Genomic DNA, 18,237 nt, shown 5'->3' on the forward strand with positions numbered 1-18,237 from the left:
TTGAGAGTAGTCATACTTAGGGGGAGAGTTAGAGTAGGACATTTTTTTTGTTAGGGGGAGAGTGCTGATATGAGGGATGTAGTGAGGATATGATGTATCTTTTTCTTTTCTACTTTTTTAGATACATTGTTCTTGTACATTAGGTCTTGTGACCAGTTTTTACATACATTGTACTTATTTTCTCTATATGTGGATGTATGTTTCTTTCACCTACCTTTACATGTGTTGTTTCTTTTCTATCTTTATACACATGTTTCATATACTTGTATGCAATCTATTATTTTTGTTTCATACTAAGATGCCTTGATGAGTTTTGTTTAAAGTGTTTTAGAAATACAGGTTGTCAAAGTCTACTTGCCATAAACTCTCTTCTTGCAAAGTTTTTCTAGAGTTTGTATTAGGATAGATTTTATTGTATTCAACAAGTGAATATGAGTTGAGTGATTTATGACTTCTCTCATATGTTCATTTGTTTGTTGTAGTTTTGTCACGGATTGCCAAAGGAGGAGATTGTTAGGACATATATGTTTCACTTGTTAAGAACATATGTCATTCTTTTATGTAATTGGCTAATCCTTTGACAAAATGCACTCAACTTGTAATTGGGTAGTTTTAGGTATTTTTAATACTTCAAGAAACAAGGTTTCAAGATCAAGTGTTGAAATCATCAAGTCTGTCCAAGAAACAAGCTGAAGAAGTGCACCATCATTAAATCTCGACACTTGCTCGACACCTTGCTATCTGTCGAGGTTTATAAAATCAGAATTTCTAATATGATTTCTTGGGATCCGTGAATGTGTCTTTGGGCCTTCTTTTCTTCTAACCCTAGACATATAAAATGATTGTTTTAAGGGTCGTCAAAGTGTTCACAAGTTGCATAAGCATTGAGCAAACTCTGTTCAAGCAAATTGTGACCGGAAACAAAGTTTTGTCCTTGTTCATATCTTCTGAAGAAGTTACTGTGTATGTGCACCTTTGGGTTTTGTGACCAAGCATCTTCTTGATCTTCATCGTGGATGAACTGAAGAACTTTGTAGCCAACAACTCTTTCTAGTTGGTGATTGAAGTCACGTACTGGGATTCGCGCAATTGGTTAGTCACGTACTTGGGAGTCGTGCATCAAAAAGCGAAACTGTCACTACAGAATAAGTCCAATTGGGTATTGGGGTAAGGGTTCAACTGTAGGTTGGTAAGGTACTTCAGATTCCTTTACTTGTAACCGCTTGTTGTGATAATAGTGGAATTTCGGGAGTGGTAACCTGAAAATCACCCGGTGGGGTTTTTGCCATCAGGTTTTCCCCATTCGTAAACAAATCACCGTGTTATTTATTTTTCGCTGCATAATTAGTTTATTGGTGATTTGTTTGTGCTACCACGCGTTTGCATGTTAAATTGATTAATTAATAAATTGGCTAATTAATTAATTAATTTAATTACAAGGGGTCAATACGTTTTTGGCCTATCAGTTTTGACCCTTGAAAAAAGTCAGATTTGTTGTATGTATATTATATTTTGGTGAAAATATTTCACGCATTGCATTTGCAGGTATTTGCGACTAGTTTTTGCTCAAAAGTGGAGAGTTTAGCTAGTCAATTATTTCTATGGATAGAAATTAATTCAAAGTTCATCTACATAGTACATATAGAGTCTAAAGCAATATATCAGATTTTGAACATGCTATCCATGTTGGTGTCTTTAGGTGGTGGTAAGGTTCTGGCTTCTGGGTTAGGATCGGTTTATGTTTAGTGATGAATATGACATTATCACTCGATGGGAATTTTTATGTGATGAATATTTCACGTAAGACAAAGCCTATTTAATGCAACCAGGGCGCAAAACAAAATAGTCATAATAAATGGGTTGTACAGGGCCCACGCTTTATTGACTAAAGTCAAGCCCATGGTTTTGTCCTAACTCCTAACTATAATTTTATAATTGACGAAGAGGCAAATGCCCTTGTGAGTTAGTTACTTGTGCGTTTACACTTTATTGACTTAAGTCAAGCACTGTTTCTCAACCCAAAAAAAAAAAAAAAAAACCCCTCCGTCAAGCACTAATTTAGGCTTTATTAACTTAAGTGGAGCACTAATAAAAAAAAATTAGTAACACGTACTATTACACAACTTTTTTATCATAATTATGATATGGCAAAGCGTGAGTAATGAGAAAAAAAAAAGTCAATATTTATGTAAATGATAGGTAAACACTAATAATTCATTGTATTGAAATTATGGCAAAAAATTGGAAAATAGCTTGTGGTCGTAGAACCGTTCATTTTTACTGACATAAATGTATAATATAAAGAACGGTTAATCTTCTTCACTTTTTAAATATTCAGCACTATCTACTCCTCAGTGATATCTCCAATAGTCTCTCTAAATTTTTGTATAGTTTGGAGAATGAACAATTACTTTTAACTGCCAACGGGAGCTTGGCTCAGCTGGCAAAGTTCGGACGTTTCGTGCAACACACCTAGGTTCAAATCCTGCTACCAGCAGGAGTCTGTTGGTGGGCATCCTTAGTAGGGTAACCCCCACATGGGTGTGTAATGGGCCGGCCGGCTACGAAAGGGCCTGCTAACCCAACTGCCACCTGGCGCCCTGCTCGGGGGAATAATATAACCATAAAATTCCCCACTTTTCATCCTCAAAAAAAAAAAAAAAAAAAAATACTTTTAGCTTTTGCCTACCAGGGCTAGCAAGGCCCCAGTAGAAAGGCCCCAAATTAAAATAGGGCCTGTAAGTTTTTTTTTTTTCCCCAATTTAAAAAAAAAAGTGTGTAACTTGTACTTTTTTTTTTATCACATAGGTCTTATAGATTAATATGTCCAATCACAATAAGCAATTCAATATTTATTTATTCTTTTCTTGAAATGTCACATCAATTTATAAGTTTTTTACAGTAAAATTTATAATACTTTAGAATTTTCTTCATACAAAAAAGAAAAAATATATATATATATATATGAGAACTAATAGAAATACAACACCAAAAAAAAAAAAAAAAAAAAAAATTGTTGCCAGGGTTGCATATTCTAGGTAGGATCATGTTTTGTGTTGAATCTTGTGGTATTTTAGGATATAGTCATGTATATTGAGTGCATTTTTTCTTCGGAGTGTACCATCAGCAATTTTTTTTTTTTTTTTCTTTTTAAATTAGAGGCTTAAATATGATATAAGTTTGGGTAATTTGATTGGATATTTTTTGTTTTGGGTATATAAGTAGAGAGAATATTTGGTGCGCAATGTAAAGCCATATTCTACCATGATTTTAAAAAATCTATAAGACACATGCATATGCACTTGCCCATACCATGTCTCAATGTTGCATTATTGATGAGTGGAAGATGGTGAGAAAGTTAGGCATATTTTCATTTCGTGGTACACAATCTGTGAACACAACACAAATTATTTGATTTTCATACTTTTGTTGCTCTTTTGCATTTATTTTGGTTTCTTGAGTTTTTTTTTTTTTTTTTTTTTTTTTTTTTTTTTAAGAAATTAATCTTACCTTAAGAATGCTACAAATGTGCATTGAAGCTACTAAGCTAATTTTTAATATCTAAAAATGTATATTTTTTTTACTTTAATTTACTTTACTTTTTCATTATAATATATATACAAAATTCTCCAAAATTTTCTTACATAAAATATCACAAAATTATTCGTGTATCACACGATTAACTTACAGGTTCAGTTAAGGTTCATCAAAACACGCTATCAATGTTGGGGTCTTTAGGTGGAAAATTAAGCCGAAGCCTATTTGACACGTCCATGGCGCCAAACAAAATAGTCACTATAGGGAGAAATTATCAGGTCCACCCGGAGGACTGTTGATGTGGTCCTCCTTAGCCTCCCAACCAATAAAATGCTGTTATTTATACAAATGTGACATTATCTGGTAATTTTTATTTTTTATTTCTTATGTTGATAAGGAAGTTCATATATACATTTACATAAATGACATCATCTCATTAGTCAGGGAGGACAACATAAGCAATTCTCCCGGTATAAATAATAATTTCTCCACTATAGGGCCCAGGCTTTGTTGACTTAAGTTAAGCTCATGGTTATTAATAGCAACTAGCGGCATAAAATATATTTTTTGAAGACCCCTATCACGATAATTGATAAAAGAGGTCATGGTCATGGCTACTTAAGGTCAAGCTTTAATTTAATTTCCCCGCAATTTCAGGCTTTATTGACATAATGTCAAGCTTTAATACTTTGGCTTTATTGACATAACGATTCCCCTTTTCCCTTTATTCATAGGAATGAGTGATATGAATGTAGATAATAATTGAAAGATGAAAATGTATAATTGAGGGGAAATGTTGGAAAATCCAAAAAGGCGTAACAATAATTTGGGAATTAATAATAATAAAAGAGAGAGTTGAAAATAGGTGGATGATATAATTTTTGATGTGACTCAATAGAAGTATAGTAAAAATAAAAGAGAAAACACCATTTTCATCTCTACATTTTTGGGTCACAGTCAATTTGGTCCCTATATTTTGGGATTCATTTGGGACCCACTTATTTTGTAAAAACTGAAAACTTTTCGCTGAAAGTACTGTAAATAAATGTAAAAGTTAGTTGAAATTACAATGGACTTATGAATAGTACCAAAAAGTGCAGTAGGACCCATGAATAGTATCAAAAATAAGCTGAATAGTAAAATAAATTGGCAAAATTAATCATGCCAAACAGACACTCACTAGGCATACATTCTAGCCATGACTTAATTTTTGAAGATTTTTTTTCTTATGTGTCTCTTTACAATACTTAAGGTACCATTAGAATTTAGAAGTAATTTTCCAAAAAAATAATAATTTAAAAGTATTTGTAAAGGGGAAAGCATTAATTTTCCTAAAAGTCATGAATATAATAAGAGTATTCACATCAGTTTTCTCAAAAGGATTTTCAAAAAGTTAGGGCCATGACCCCCAATCTACAAGTGGTTCCACCCTTGGGTGCAACTTATTTTTTAATCTAATGAATGTAAACTATCACAAGCCACTAAGCAAACTGGTACAAAAAAATAATTTGATTTAAAATAATAGCTATCACAAGCCATCACTAAGAAATATGCTTATATGCTACAAAAATTAGGCGAAATAGGTGGTAGAAATAGAATTTATTTAACTATGTTGGTCGAGGTTTTGTTTGTTTGTATGTTTCTTCTTTTCTCCCTTTTCAATTTTCAAAAATCATATGGCACCTCCTCATTTACATAATGTTTGGGGATTTAAAAGGAAAAATGTTAAAACTGCAGGTTAACAACATATTATAATTATTTCTATAAAAAAAAAAAAACCTTTATACACCACTAATAATACATTGTTGCATATTCATTTTTCTATTTTTTAATAAAATAATTAAAGTTAAAAAAAAAAAAAAAATCATTCGGACGACATACAGTAATTATATTACACCTGGCAAAAACAAATAAAATTACGTTAAAGCCCTCAAAGGATTCTCCTAATTAATGTGGAGAATGTCTATATATACTACTTCATGCACCTACTGACCTACATAACCATAAAGCCATTTGTTCCCTGATCACCCAATTCCTTTCTGCCGTCTACCAACAACCTATATCCTTGCACGCAGTGGTGGAGCTAGGATTTGAGTTGAGGGGGGGCAAAATTTATATATGATACATTCAATTACATACATTATGCGAATATATAATATTTGAGACCAATTTGAAAAATTAAAATCTATTCATTTAAATACAAAGTGATATTTAATGTAATTATACCCAAAAAAAAAAAAAAATTCCTACAAAAAAAGCTTATTCATGAGTGATCTATTTTTAAATTTTTTTTAGAGCCAAAACTCAAGTTATGAATAAAACTAATAGTATTTACATAAATATTGAGTGCAATATATGTGAATTTCTATTATTTTGGTTAATATGGACCCATAAAAGGTTCAAATTATAATATGGTTGGGACAAACTAAAAATTAAGTGCTAGGCACGCTAGTGGAGGGCTTTAGGTTCCTCAATGGTTCATTTAGAAGTTGCGCTCTATTTCAAGACCAAAGTAACATAGTGGCATTTAATAAACCCAAAAACAAAAAGTTGACAGGGGTATTTAATAATAACTAAGGGTATTTTTTGGGCAGGCCAGGGGGGGGCAACTGCCCCCCCTCAACCACCCCTAGCTCCACCCCTGCTCGCATGCAACTTATAAAAGTCATGATATCCTTAATATATAGAGAGACTGATTTCACATTGCTTATTCACCGCGGCTTTCATTATCATTCTTGCCTTGGCTTCTTCTTTCCAAGTTGCTATTTCTTCTTCCTCTGCAACTTCACCTTCCAATATAGTAACAATGATGGGATGAGAAGCAGAGGCTCTTTTGGAATGGAAAGCCAGCCTTGACAACCAAAGCCAGTTTCGGTTGTCTTCTGGGGTTGGAAACATCACTTGCCATTTGGTTGGAATTTCTTGCAACAACTTTAGCAGCATCTCTCATGTCAATCTATAATATCTTATTCTTTCAGCCAACAATTTAACTAGATCAATTCCTAAACAAATAGAAGGGTGCTCAATATTGTTGAACTTAAGTTTAAGCAAAAATAAACTTAAGGGGGCTATTCCCTCTGAGATTGGAAACTTAGACTCTCTTGAAATGCTAGATTTAAGTGAAAATTCACTTATCGGGAAAATACCACCTCAACTTGGAGATATGCGAAGGTTAGAAACATTGAATCTCTCCCGCAATGATCTGTCTGGGTCCATTCCCTACACTTTCAGTGAAATGTCCGAAATGTCAAGCTTGATCAGTGTTGATATATCATACAATCGATCGGAGGGTCCTCTTCCCAATTATAAAGCCTTTTGTAAGGCTCCGTTTGGAGCATTAACAAATAATTGTGGTTTGAAGGCTTGCCTCTCTTCTATTACTTGGAGCAAGAATTATGGAGAGAAAAGGCAAAATAAAGTTATGATTTTCTTTATTGTTGATAGGCCAAAAACGTATTGACCCTTTGTGATAAATTAATTGATTAATTAGTCAAGTTTATTAATTAATCAAATTAACATGCAAAGCACTTGGTAGCACAAACAAATCACCAATTAAACTAAGTATGCAGCGGAAAATAAATTGACATGGTGTTTTTTTACGAATGAGAAAAACCTACACGGCAAAAACCCCACCGGGTGATTTTAAGGTCACTACTCCTGAGAATCCACTATTATCATAACAAGTTGTTACAAGTAAAGGAATCCTAGTACCTTATACCAACCTACAGTTGAAACCTTACCCCAATACCCAATTGGACTTGTTCTGTAGTGACAATCTCTCATTTTCAATGCACGACTCCCAGTACATGACTAACCAATTGCGCGGATCTCGGTACGCAACTTGATCACCAACTTGAGAAGGATGTTGGCTGCAAAGTTCTTCAATTCATCTAGACGATGAAGATCATGAAGTTGCTTGGTCATAAAACCCTACGATGTACAAACATAGCAGCTTCTTAAAGAACTAGGGCAAAACTAGGTCTCCGGTCACACTCTTCTTCATACTTGTGAAATTTTCTCTTGTGCAACTTATGTCACCTTTGACGACTCTTAAAATAATCCTTATATATGTTTAGGGTTATGAGAAAAGAAAGCCCAAACATACATTCACAGATTGGATGAAAAACAATCCTGAAAACAGAATTTCATAAACGTTGATAGATAGCCATCTATTGAGCTAGCCGTTGAGCCTTGGGCTGAAACAACTCTCTTTAAATCTCAATAGATGCTAGCAAGTTTTAATGAACAGCACTTTCTGACTTGATTCTTGGACAGACTTGCATGGCTTTAACACTTAAACTTGAGATAAGGTTTCTTGAAGTATCAAACACATCCTAGATCTACCCAATTACAAGTAAAGTGCGTTTTGTTAAAGGATTAGCCAATTACATAAAATAGTAACATATGTTCCTAACATGCGAAACACATATGTCCTAACAATCTCCTCCTTTGGCAATCCGTGACAAAACCACAACAAATGAACGAGATATAAGAGAAGTCATAAATCACACAACTCATATTCACTTGTTGAATACAATAAAATCTATCCTATCACAAACTCTTCAAAAACTTTACAAGAAGAGAGTTTATGGCAAGTAGACTTTGACAACCTGTATCTCTAAAACACTTTAAACAAAACTCATCAAGGCATCTTAGTGTGAAACAAAAATAATAGATTGCATACAAGTAATAAGAGACATGTGCATAAAGAGAGAAAAGAAATAACACATGTAAGGGTACGTGAAAAACATACATCTATATATAAAGAATATAACTACAATGTATGTCAAAATGGTCACAAGACCCATGTACAAGACATAATGTATCTAAAAAGGAGAGAAAATAAGAAGATACATAAAAACCTCACTACATCCCTCAATATCAACACTCCCCCTAACAAAATCTCCTATACTAACCCTCCCCCTATGAGAATGACTACTCTCATATCCAAAACTACTACCACTTTTTGTCACGAGTGACAAAAGGTAAGAGTATCAAGTAGACATCTCGTCATCGCAAGGTGAGCTAACATCTCCATCTCCATCATCATCATTGATAGGCCAAAAACGTATTGACTCATTGTGATTAATTAATCAAGTTTAATTAATTAATCAAATTAACATGCAAACGCGTGGTAGCACAAACAAATCACCAATTAAATTATGTATGCAACGGAAAATAAATTGACACAGTGATTTGTTTACGAATGGGGAAAACCAACACGGCAAAAACCCCACCAAGTGATTTTAAGGTCACCACTCTCGAGAATCCACTATTATCACAATACCTTATACCAATCTACAGTTGAACCCTTACCCCAATACCCAATTGGACTTATTCTGTAGTGACAATCTCTCTTTGTAATGCATGACTCCCAGTACGTGACTAACCAATTAAGTAGATCCCAGTACGCGACTCCAATCACCAACTAGAGAAGATTGTTGGCTGCAAAGTTCTTCAATTCATCCACAAGATGAAGATTCAGAAGATGCTTGGTCACAAAACCCTACGACGCACAAACACAACAACTTCTTCACAAGAATGATGAACTAGGGCAAATTCTGTCTCCGGTCACAATTTGCTTGAACAAACTTTGCTCAACACTTGTGCAACTTGTGTCCACTTTGACGGCCCTTAAAATAATCCTTTTATATGTCTAGGGTTGTGAGAAAAGAAAGCCCAAACACATAATCACGGATTAGAGTCAAAACATAACTAAAAATCAGTTTTTCATAAACCTCGACAGATAGCCATCTGTCGAGCAACTGTCGAGTAGCTGTCGAGCCACGGGGTTGGAATAGCTCTTCAAGCTTGATAGATGCTAGCTGTCGAGCTTTAATGACCTTGCACTTTTCAACTTGAATCTTGGATAGACTTGCATGGCTTCAACACTTAATTTTGAAACAAAGTTTCTTGAAGTATTAAACACATTCTAGATCTACCAAAATACAAGTAAAGTGCGTTTTGTTAAAGGATTAGACAATTACATAAAATAGTGACATATGTTCCTAACAAGTGAATCACATATGTCCTAACAATCTCCCGCTTTGGAAATCTGTGACAAAACCACAATAAACAAATGAACATATGAGAGAAGTTATAAATCACTCAACTCATATTCACTTGTTGAATACAATAAAATCTATCCTAACACAAACTTTTGAAAAACTTTGCAAGAAGAGAGTTTATGGCAAGTAGACTTTGACAACCTGTACTTCTGAAAAACTTTAAACAAAACTCATCAAGGCATCTTTGTGTGAAACAGAAATAATGGATTGCATACACGTAATAAGAAGCATGTGCATTAAGAGAGAAAAGAAACAATACATGTAAGGGTAGGTGAAAGAAACATACATCAACATATAAAGAAGATAAGTACAATGTATGTCAATAATGGTCACAAGACTTAAGGTACAAGAATAAACGTATCTAAAATAGAGAAAAGAAAAAGATACAAATAATCCTCACTACATCCCTCAGACATCAACACTCTCCCTATCAAAACGGTCCTATACTAACTCTCTCCCTAAGTATAAAAAGCACCATGGGCTCAGCCCAATCCAATCCTACTAGCACACAATCAATTTGCACACATCTAAATGCATGATACTACTGTTATAATGCTTATGTGATGCAATGTATGAGATTTTAAACTCATTTAAGCAAAAACCCATCCCAAAATTTCAACAAAAACTCAAAATGGTCTTATACTAACTCTCCCCCTAAGTATAAAAAGTATCATGGGCTCAGCCCAATCTAATCCTACCAGCACACAATCAATTTGTACACATCTAAATGCATGATAATACTATTATAATACTTATGTGATGCAATGTATGAGATTTTAAACTCATTTAAGCAAAAACCCATCCCAAAATTTCAACAAAAACTCAACAATTTTGAAAAACCCCAAAACCTAAATCTAAATGCATGAAATGCATGAAGATTGAAAAGAAAAGAGAGCATACCAAGTGATTTGAAGCAAGCAGAGTTTGAAAATCACGTGGGTTGAAGGTTTGGAGAGAGAAAAGAGTGTTTAGGAGGTGAAAAGATGGATCTGTCAAGAGAGAGATCGAGAAAAGTGAGAAACGGATCGCGCTAAACATATATATAGGAGTTCAGTAAATCTCAACAAATAGAGGTGTCGAGAGGTGTCGAGACAGGTGTCAAGGAAAATGTTGAGCAAATAGACGTCGACAGATGCAGCTGTCGAGGATTTGTTGAGGAACAACTCAACAGAAAAGATAAAAGAAGCTCGATCGATCCACCAATTGTTGAGAAGCTATCGAGAGGACAGGAACTTTCTCGATCGATCCACCTAGCTATCGAGGTGTCAAGATTGCGATAAGAAACAGCTTAAGGGCTCGACAGATAAGCTAGCTGTCGAGATTGCTTAAAAATAGTTATTCAAGAAGAGAAAAACATAGATACGAATGCAATCAAGCATGCAACTCAACCAATGATCCAATCAACATTTTAGACTCTCAAACTCATCTTTCAACAACAAATTTTAAGCACATGGATTCCAAAAACACACACACACACACACACACTAAACAAGTCTAACCAATTTTATATTTCAAAAACAAGTCAAGACAGTTTAGTGAGCATACATTAACACATGTAAACCTTGTGATGGCCAAATCACATTGTACCTGCACATGTATCAAGAGTAGCAAAGAATATTGCGTATTGTGTGTGAAAAATATCGCAAGATTGCATAAGTGTCAACTAGCTATGACGATTTGGGATATGAGAAAACCACTTTAACTCGCACACAATCATAACTGTTTGATGGAGACTATCACCTTCGAGGTACATCCTATAACTCCCACATCTCCTAGAATACACGCTTGCAATTATATATAAAAGCATTTTGATCTTTTTCCTTTTGATTTTTCTTTGCATATTTTTCTTTTTGAGCAAATCATGCATGGGCAAATAATAGATAGAAAAGAAATACCCAATTATGTTAAGCATTTGACATTCCAATTTTGCTATGCCGAAGCACACAAATGTCATTCATGATTGGCGGGCAACAGTGGTGAGATGGTTATTTATGCCTTTCTCTTAGGATATTTTAGTCCTTCCCATCAAAAAGAGTGATATGAGTATTAAGTACAAGAAATTACTTAATCTTACTCATCACAAACATGAGCCACAAAGCTTACTTGCTTAGTTGTGCATAGAGATGCTCATCTAAGCTACAAAAGATACAAAGTTTAGAAAACTTTGTTTTAATGGTCATCCAAGGAACACAAGTACCAATGTGCACAAAACACACACTGTTTTTGTATTTTTATGATTTTTCAATTTTATTTTGATTTTTTTGAGAACCAAAAATAAACAAAACTGAAAATAAGCAAACAAAAACATGTTATGCAAAACAAAGCATAAAACTAGACTGACTCAAAATAATAGCAAAACACACAATTTATGCAAAAAAAAAAAAAAAAAAAAAAGAAGAAANTGTTTAATGGAGACTATTACCTTCGAGGTACATCTTATAACTCCTACATCTCCTAGAATACACGCTTGCAACCATATTTAAAAGCATTTCTGATCTTTTTGCTTTTTATTTTCTTTGCATTTTTTCTTTTATTTAGCATATCATGCATAAGCATATAACAGAGAGAATTATATTTGACATTCCAATTTTGCTATGCCGAAGCACACAAATGTCATTGACATCACACTTTTGCTATGCCGAAGCATACAAATGTCTTTCATGATTAACGAGCAACAATGGTGAGATGGTTATTTATGCATTTCTCTTAGGATTTTCTAGTCTTTCTTGTCAAAAAGAGCGTTACGAGTGTTAATTCCAAGAGATAACTTAATCTTACTCATCACAAACAAGAGCCACAAAGCTCACTTGCTTAGTTGTGCATAAAAATGCTCATCTAAGTTACGAAAGATACAAAGTTTAGAAAATTTTGTTTCAATGGCCATCCAAGGTACACTAGTACCAATGTACACCAAACACACACTGTTTTTGTATTTTTCAATTTGTATTTTTTTTTTATGAAAAACAAAATAAATCAAAACTGAAAATAAATAAACAAAAACATGTTAAACAAAACAAAGCAATGCATAAAACTAAATGCAAATGCATGAAAACATTATTCCAAAAACAAATAAGAAATCAAGAAAGAAAGTCCAACTTTAGATAGAAAGAATTAACGCAAAGGACAAACAGAAAGACAATTAAGTTTTAGGATCCTTTATCACCCACACAGCACGAGTCTTTAGCTGTGAAGATGAAAAGGTATGTGTCCTAGTATGACTACTAAAGGATATAGAGGAATTAGAATTCCCCTGAAATTGAGTCAAAAAGCTCAAAACTTTTAATAACTCACCAAGAATAGGTACAGAGCCTTTAGACAAAGGATGAGACCTATTGGACACTCACTTATGAGGAAACAACTTGAAACAATTAGGACGAGTGTGACCAGAACCACCATAATGGTGACAAACATGAGTAGTTTTAAAGCTACTCAACTTCCTAGAAGGAGGTCTAACATTAGAGGTTAACAAAGACTTTAATTTAGGACAATTTGGCCTAATATGACCAACAATATGACAATGATGACAAGTGGGGACAAATTCAAAATTTTTATTCTTCCTAGGAGGAGTTTTAGACATAGGTTTAGAAATTTCAGCGTTAACATCAGAATTTTTACCTTTGTCTATCCTAGCAATATTAGCCTTCAACTCTTCATTATTCCTTTTAAATGGAGGAATATAAAAATCCTTTTCTTTTGAGTTAGGCTCAACAACAAGTTTGGCACTAGTTAATTTTTCAACTTCAGTTTTAAATTCAACTAGTTGCTCTTCCAAACTTTTAATTTTGTCCACCTGAGATGAAATTTGATTTTTAAAATTTTCATTCAAATTATTGGCTTCATCCAATTTTGCAATCAAATCATCTTTTTCAAGCTTGACCTTTTTAAATTTAGCCTTTAATTTGTAGAATATTCAAGAGATTTCATACAAAAATTATAAAGCTTGCAATAGGCATCTTGAATATCATCATCATCATTCAACATAAGATCATGTAATCAAAACAATCAAGAGTTTCCATGACAACAGGGGTCAATGGATCTCACAACAAAGATTAACCCTAATCAGAGTGTGTCTGCTTTGATACCACTTGATAGGCCAAAAACGTATTGACCCATTGTGATTAATTGGTTAATTAGCCAAGTTATTAATTAATCAAATTAACATGCAAAGTGCATGGTAGCACAAACAAATCACCAATTAAACTAAGTGCAACAGAAAATAAATTTGATACAGTGATTTGTTTACGAATAGGGAAAACCTAACGGCAAAAACCCCATCGGGTGATTTTCAGGTTATCACTCTCGAAATTCTACTATTATTACAATAAGTGGTTACAAGTAGAGAAATCCCAGTACCTTATACCAACATACAGTTGAACCCTTACCCCAATATCCAATTGGACTTGTTTTGTAGTAACAGTTTCTCATTTTGGTGCATGACTCCCAAGTACGTGAATAACCAATTTGATGCGCGGATCCCAGTACGCGGCTTACTTCTTTGCACGAATCCCAGTACATGACTAACTCTACAGCAACCCTTTGATTGTTGTAATTGATTTACAGCAACTTCACATAGAAACACCAATAAGATCTTCAATGTTGGTGCAAGAGACTTTGCTTGGTTACAGAACCTAAATGCGTACAAGAAACGCAGCAAGAACTCTTTCTTCTGTAGGAGGAGGCTAAGGTTTCAAAAAGAAAACCTTATGAAGCTCTCTAGGGTTAGGTTTTCCTTTTTCCACCTCCTTTAAATAGGAGCTTAATGGGTTCTCCTATTCCAAATAGGTTTACACAAACCTTGGGTTTTTCCTTGTCCAATAAGGATTATACAAATCTACAAATAAATAGCATTTTAAAATAAAAACGTTGCTGGCTATAATCTGAAAACCCGAAAGCTTGATCAATCGAGATATCTGTCGAGCTTTAATGAATCTCAACAGATTGAGCTTCTGTCGAGGAGGTATCGAGACCTGCAGATTGCACTTTTTTTGAGCAGTTTTTGAGTAATCTTCATGTTTTCAATTTAACCACTTGTAATGATCATCTTGAACCTACTTAGATTTACCCAAATACAAGTAAATTGCGTTTTATCAAAGAATATGCCAATTACATAAAAATATGTCCCTAACACGGACTAACCATTTCATCAGCAGCTCTCACATAGTCCCACTACCAGTTGAGAAGACCGACAACTTTCTAATAGTACTCTAGCTTAGAAAGAAATAAAATTTCCCAATGTAGGACTTCTAGGCGCAACAAAGAAAATGCATGTGAATTAAGTTTAGGCTGCATTTGGTCTTAAGGATTTAGAATCAATGGATGTGAAAAAGGTAATTGTTGGTACTAATTGCTTTAATTGAATTTAAGAACACATTCAATATTTGTGTCTGACTGTTTTTAGTATATTATCTGGATAATGTTGTGCTTATAATATATGGGGAGACATTTGAATAATAAATTTTGTGTACTCCCTATGTTTGCTTAATATGGAAACAAAATCATAGCATAGTAACAAAACCCATGCATACGTAATTGTGATGATATGAGGTGTAACATTTGAAAGTTAGTGAGTCATAAATATTCCCATCTTGGCTTAAGCCTATACAAACTCACATTTGCAAACCATTTCTTGCATGTTGAAAAGGAAAGGAGGAAAAAAAAGTGTACAATGTTTCATTCTTAGATCATGTGATCAAAATGGTGGATGGTCATCTATATATACTGGCAGATATTTGTGCGCAAGGATTTCTGTCTTGATGGCTAGAGGTGGAGCGTTGTTGTTCTTGGTATATACAATAAATACTTTATTGAAAATATTATAATAAATTTCGAATGAACTCTTGCTCAAATGTTAACCTCTCCTTATGAGTAAGTGAGTGTTGAGTTTATGATAAAGTTATTCTTAATATTCATTTTCCTTCTTTTAAATTTGTGGCACTAAATAGTCTACACCTTTTCTAATGTTTTATTGCAGCTCTCTACTGTTTCTTCTTTGTTTTTGGTTTTATTACACCTCGAAAACACTGTTTTGTTTTGCCATGTCAATTACTTTATGAGTGATCCGGATCCCATAGCACAAATTTAGAATCCATTGAAAAACAATCATTTATGAGTTTCAAGAATCAAACTGCCAAAATCTTGTGCGATAAGAGCTTATAGCACCAAGGCTGAGATCATGATCTCATTGTGAGGAAGATTTGCCAAAATGCGTCTTTTTTTTTGTTTGACTAATCTTTTTGTTCTTTAGTCATATTTCAAGAGATGCTATAATGATCACCATATAAATATATGATAAAAATAAATAAATCATATAATTACTTCTCTGCATTACATGAAATCCATGCAATAGCAGTAAATGATTTTCCAATCTAGTAACAAATAAAGAAAGAAAAGGTAAGACAAAAAGGAAAAAACATAAATCAACATACAATCGTTTATCTCCACTATTTTATATCTATGTTCACAATTAATATAAAAATGTACATATATTAATATATGAAAGTGGACATAAAAACAAACACTTCTTTTATTTCAACAGCAGACCTACACTCTTTAAACAGCGACATTACCAATCTCATCCACAAAATCTTTGAGGTTGTTATAGGAAGAACCACCTTCGTTGGCAGCCTCCATCGCCAACTCCTTCCATTTCTTGGCATTCCTTCTTATTGCTTCTCCTCTCTCTCCATCTCCCACAACCAATTCCAAGCATCTCTTAATCTCATCACCTTCAACAATCCCATCCTTATTCACTATCATCCTTACTCCTGTCTTCCATACATCTTCAATTAGCTTCGCATTCGTCGCTTGATCAGACCACTGTGGAAATGCTACCATTGGCACCCCTGAAACCAAACTCTCCAAAGTTGAATTCCACCCACAATGTGTCACAAAGCATCCTAGTGAAGGATGTGACAAAACCTCCACTTGGGAACACCACGGCACTATCATTCCCATTTGTTCCAATGCCTCTCTGCAACTCAACTTCTCTTCTTCTCCATTTTCCTTAGCTCTTATGACCCACAAGAAGGGCCGCCCACAACCCAACAATCCGCGTGCAATTTCCTCCATTTGTTGCTTCATTAAGACCGCTAAGCTCCCAAATGAAACATAAATAACCGATGACTCAGGCTTAGAGTTGAGCCATTCGATGTAGTCTTTGGAAACATCCCCTCCAAATGACTTATCTGATGGAAGTAGTGGCCCAACTGCAACCAAATTAAACCTTTCAATCGCCTTCAAGGCCTCAGGCTCTAGTGCATCAAAGGTATTCACTAGAACTCTAGGATTGTTCTCTTTTTCAAGCGCTTCAAAGTGGGCTTGAATTATTGGGAGAGCAAAAGTGTGAGTGTTGGAAGCAAGCAAAAAGGAGGGAAGGTCACGGCTAGTGAGTAATGGTAGTCCCGGTAACTTTATCGAAGATGAGGGGTAGTCATTGTTGTCGTTTCTGATAACATCGGCAAAACCGTTGAAGTAGTAGTAATATATGTCCAAAACCATGGCAGGTTGAATCCAAAGAAGCGTGGAAGGAAGGTGAACTTCACGCGCCACGTCAGCAGCCCAAGGTAGAAGCAGAGTGTAGACTAAGCAAGTAATGGGACGACCCTGGTTAGCGCTGGACACAATAAGGTGAGTGAGAGTTTTGGAGCCATTGCACTTGAACTGATCGAAGTGGTTCTGGGCATCATCCAGGGAAAATCCGTCGTCGTAGCCATCAGAGAAGGTGACAAACGACAAGCCGTCGGGAGGAGGACTCTTGATCATGCGACGGTGGGCACTAATGGTGATGGCAAAGGTGACCTGCGCTCCCAAGTGAATGAGGCGCTTAGCGAATTGGAGGGAAGGGTTGACATGGCCTTGCGCTGGGAATGTAACGAGAAGGATGTGAGCCATGATATATTCTATTGGATTTTGGTCCGAGAGTTGAGGTGTTGTGGGTTGTGACTTGTGAATATAATTAGCTTAAAAGGGTATAGTTTTGTGTTCTTGGAAATGGAGATTACATGTGACCTGACATGAGTCATTGAGTTGTACTCTGTAAATTGACGTTTGCGGCAACAATTTAAAGGACCCTATTATGTTCGAAATGATAAGGGAAGCTGGCCAAGGAATATTCCTTGAAGTTTCTACAATCTAATTCAATTTTACTACTTAAAAAATGGTTGGTTAATGAAGTAACGGTTAACTCCATTGTCCGACAAGAAGAGGACGGTGTTGGTAGAATTTCATTGTCCTCAATTAATAAAGTCTGACTTTAAGATAGTTATCCACCAAGGACCGTTACCACTAGCGGCTCTACATGCAAGTCAAGAATTAAGGTTGTGTTTGTTTCGTGTAAAATATTTTTCGAAAAATACATATTTTTTAGAAATGTTATTTTTCGGAAAAGAAAAATATTTTTAAGTGTTTGGTTAAATTATAAAAATTATTGTGGAAAATATTTTCATGTGTTTGGATGTATTCTAAAAATGCTATTTTCCGGAAATTTTTTCACATTTTCTCAGCATCCAAACAAATTTTATTACAAAAAATTTCAACATCACACCCAATTCAACAACAAATTCCGGCAACAAAAACACAACACAACAACAACAACAACAACAACAACAAATTCCGGCAACAACAATCAGTTCAT

At 34.5% G+C, this 18,237-nt stretch overlaps 1 protein-coding gene across 1 annotated transcript; it reads right to left on the reverse strand.

The window, feature by feature from the left end:
• Window positions 1–16,110: 16,110 nt before the first annotated feature.
• Window positions 16,111–17,588, reverse strand: LOC136069196 (phloretin 4'-O-glucosyltransferase-like). The gene has a single exon (XM_065777465.1). It carries the CDS (start codon window positions 17,493–17,495, stop codon window positions 16,155–16,157), a length of 1,341 nt encoding a protein of 446 aa, XP_065633537.1. The 5' UTR covers window positions 17,496–17,588; the 3' UTR covers window positions 16,111–16,154.
• Window positions 17,589–18,237: the final 649 nt, after the last annotated feature.

Source organism: Quercus suber, unplaced genomic scaffold (genome assembly GCF_002906115.3).
Source record: "Quercus suber isolate HL8 unplaced genomic scaffold, Cork oak 2.0 scaffold_156, whole genome shotgun sequence".
Lineage (NCBI taxonomy): Eukaryota > Viridiplantae > Streptophyta > Magnoliopsida > Fagales > Fagaceae > Quercus > Quercus suber.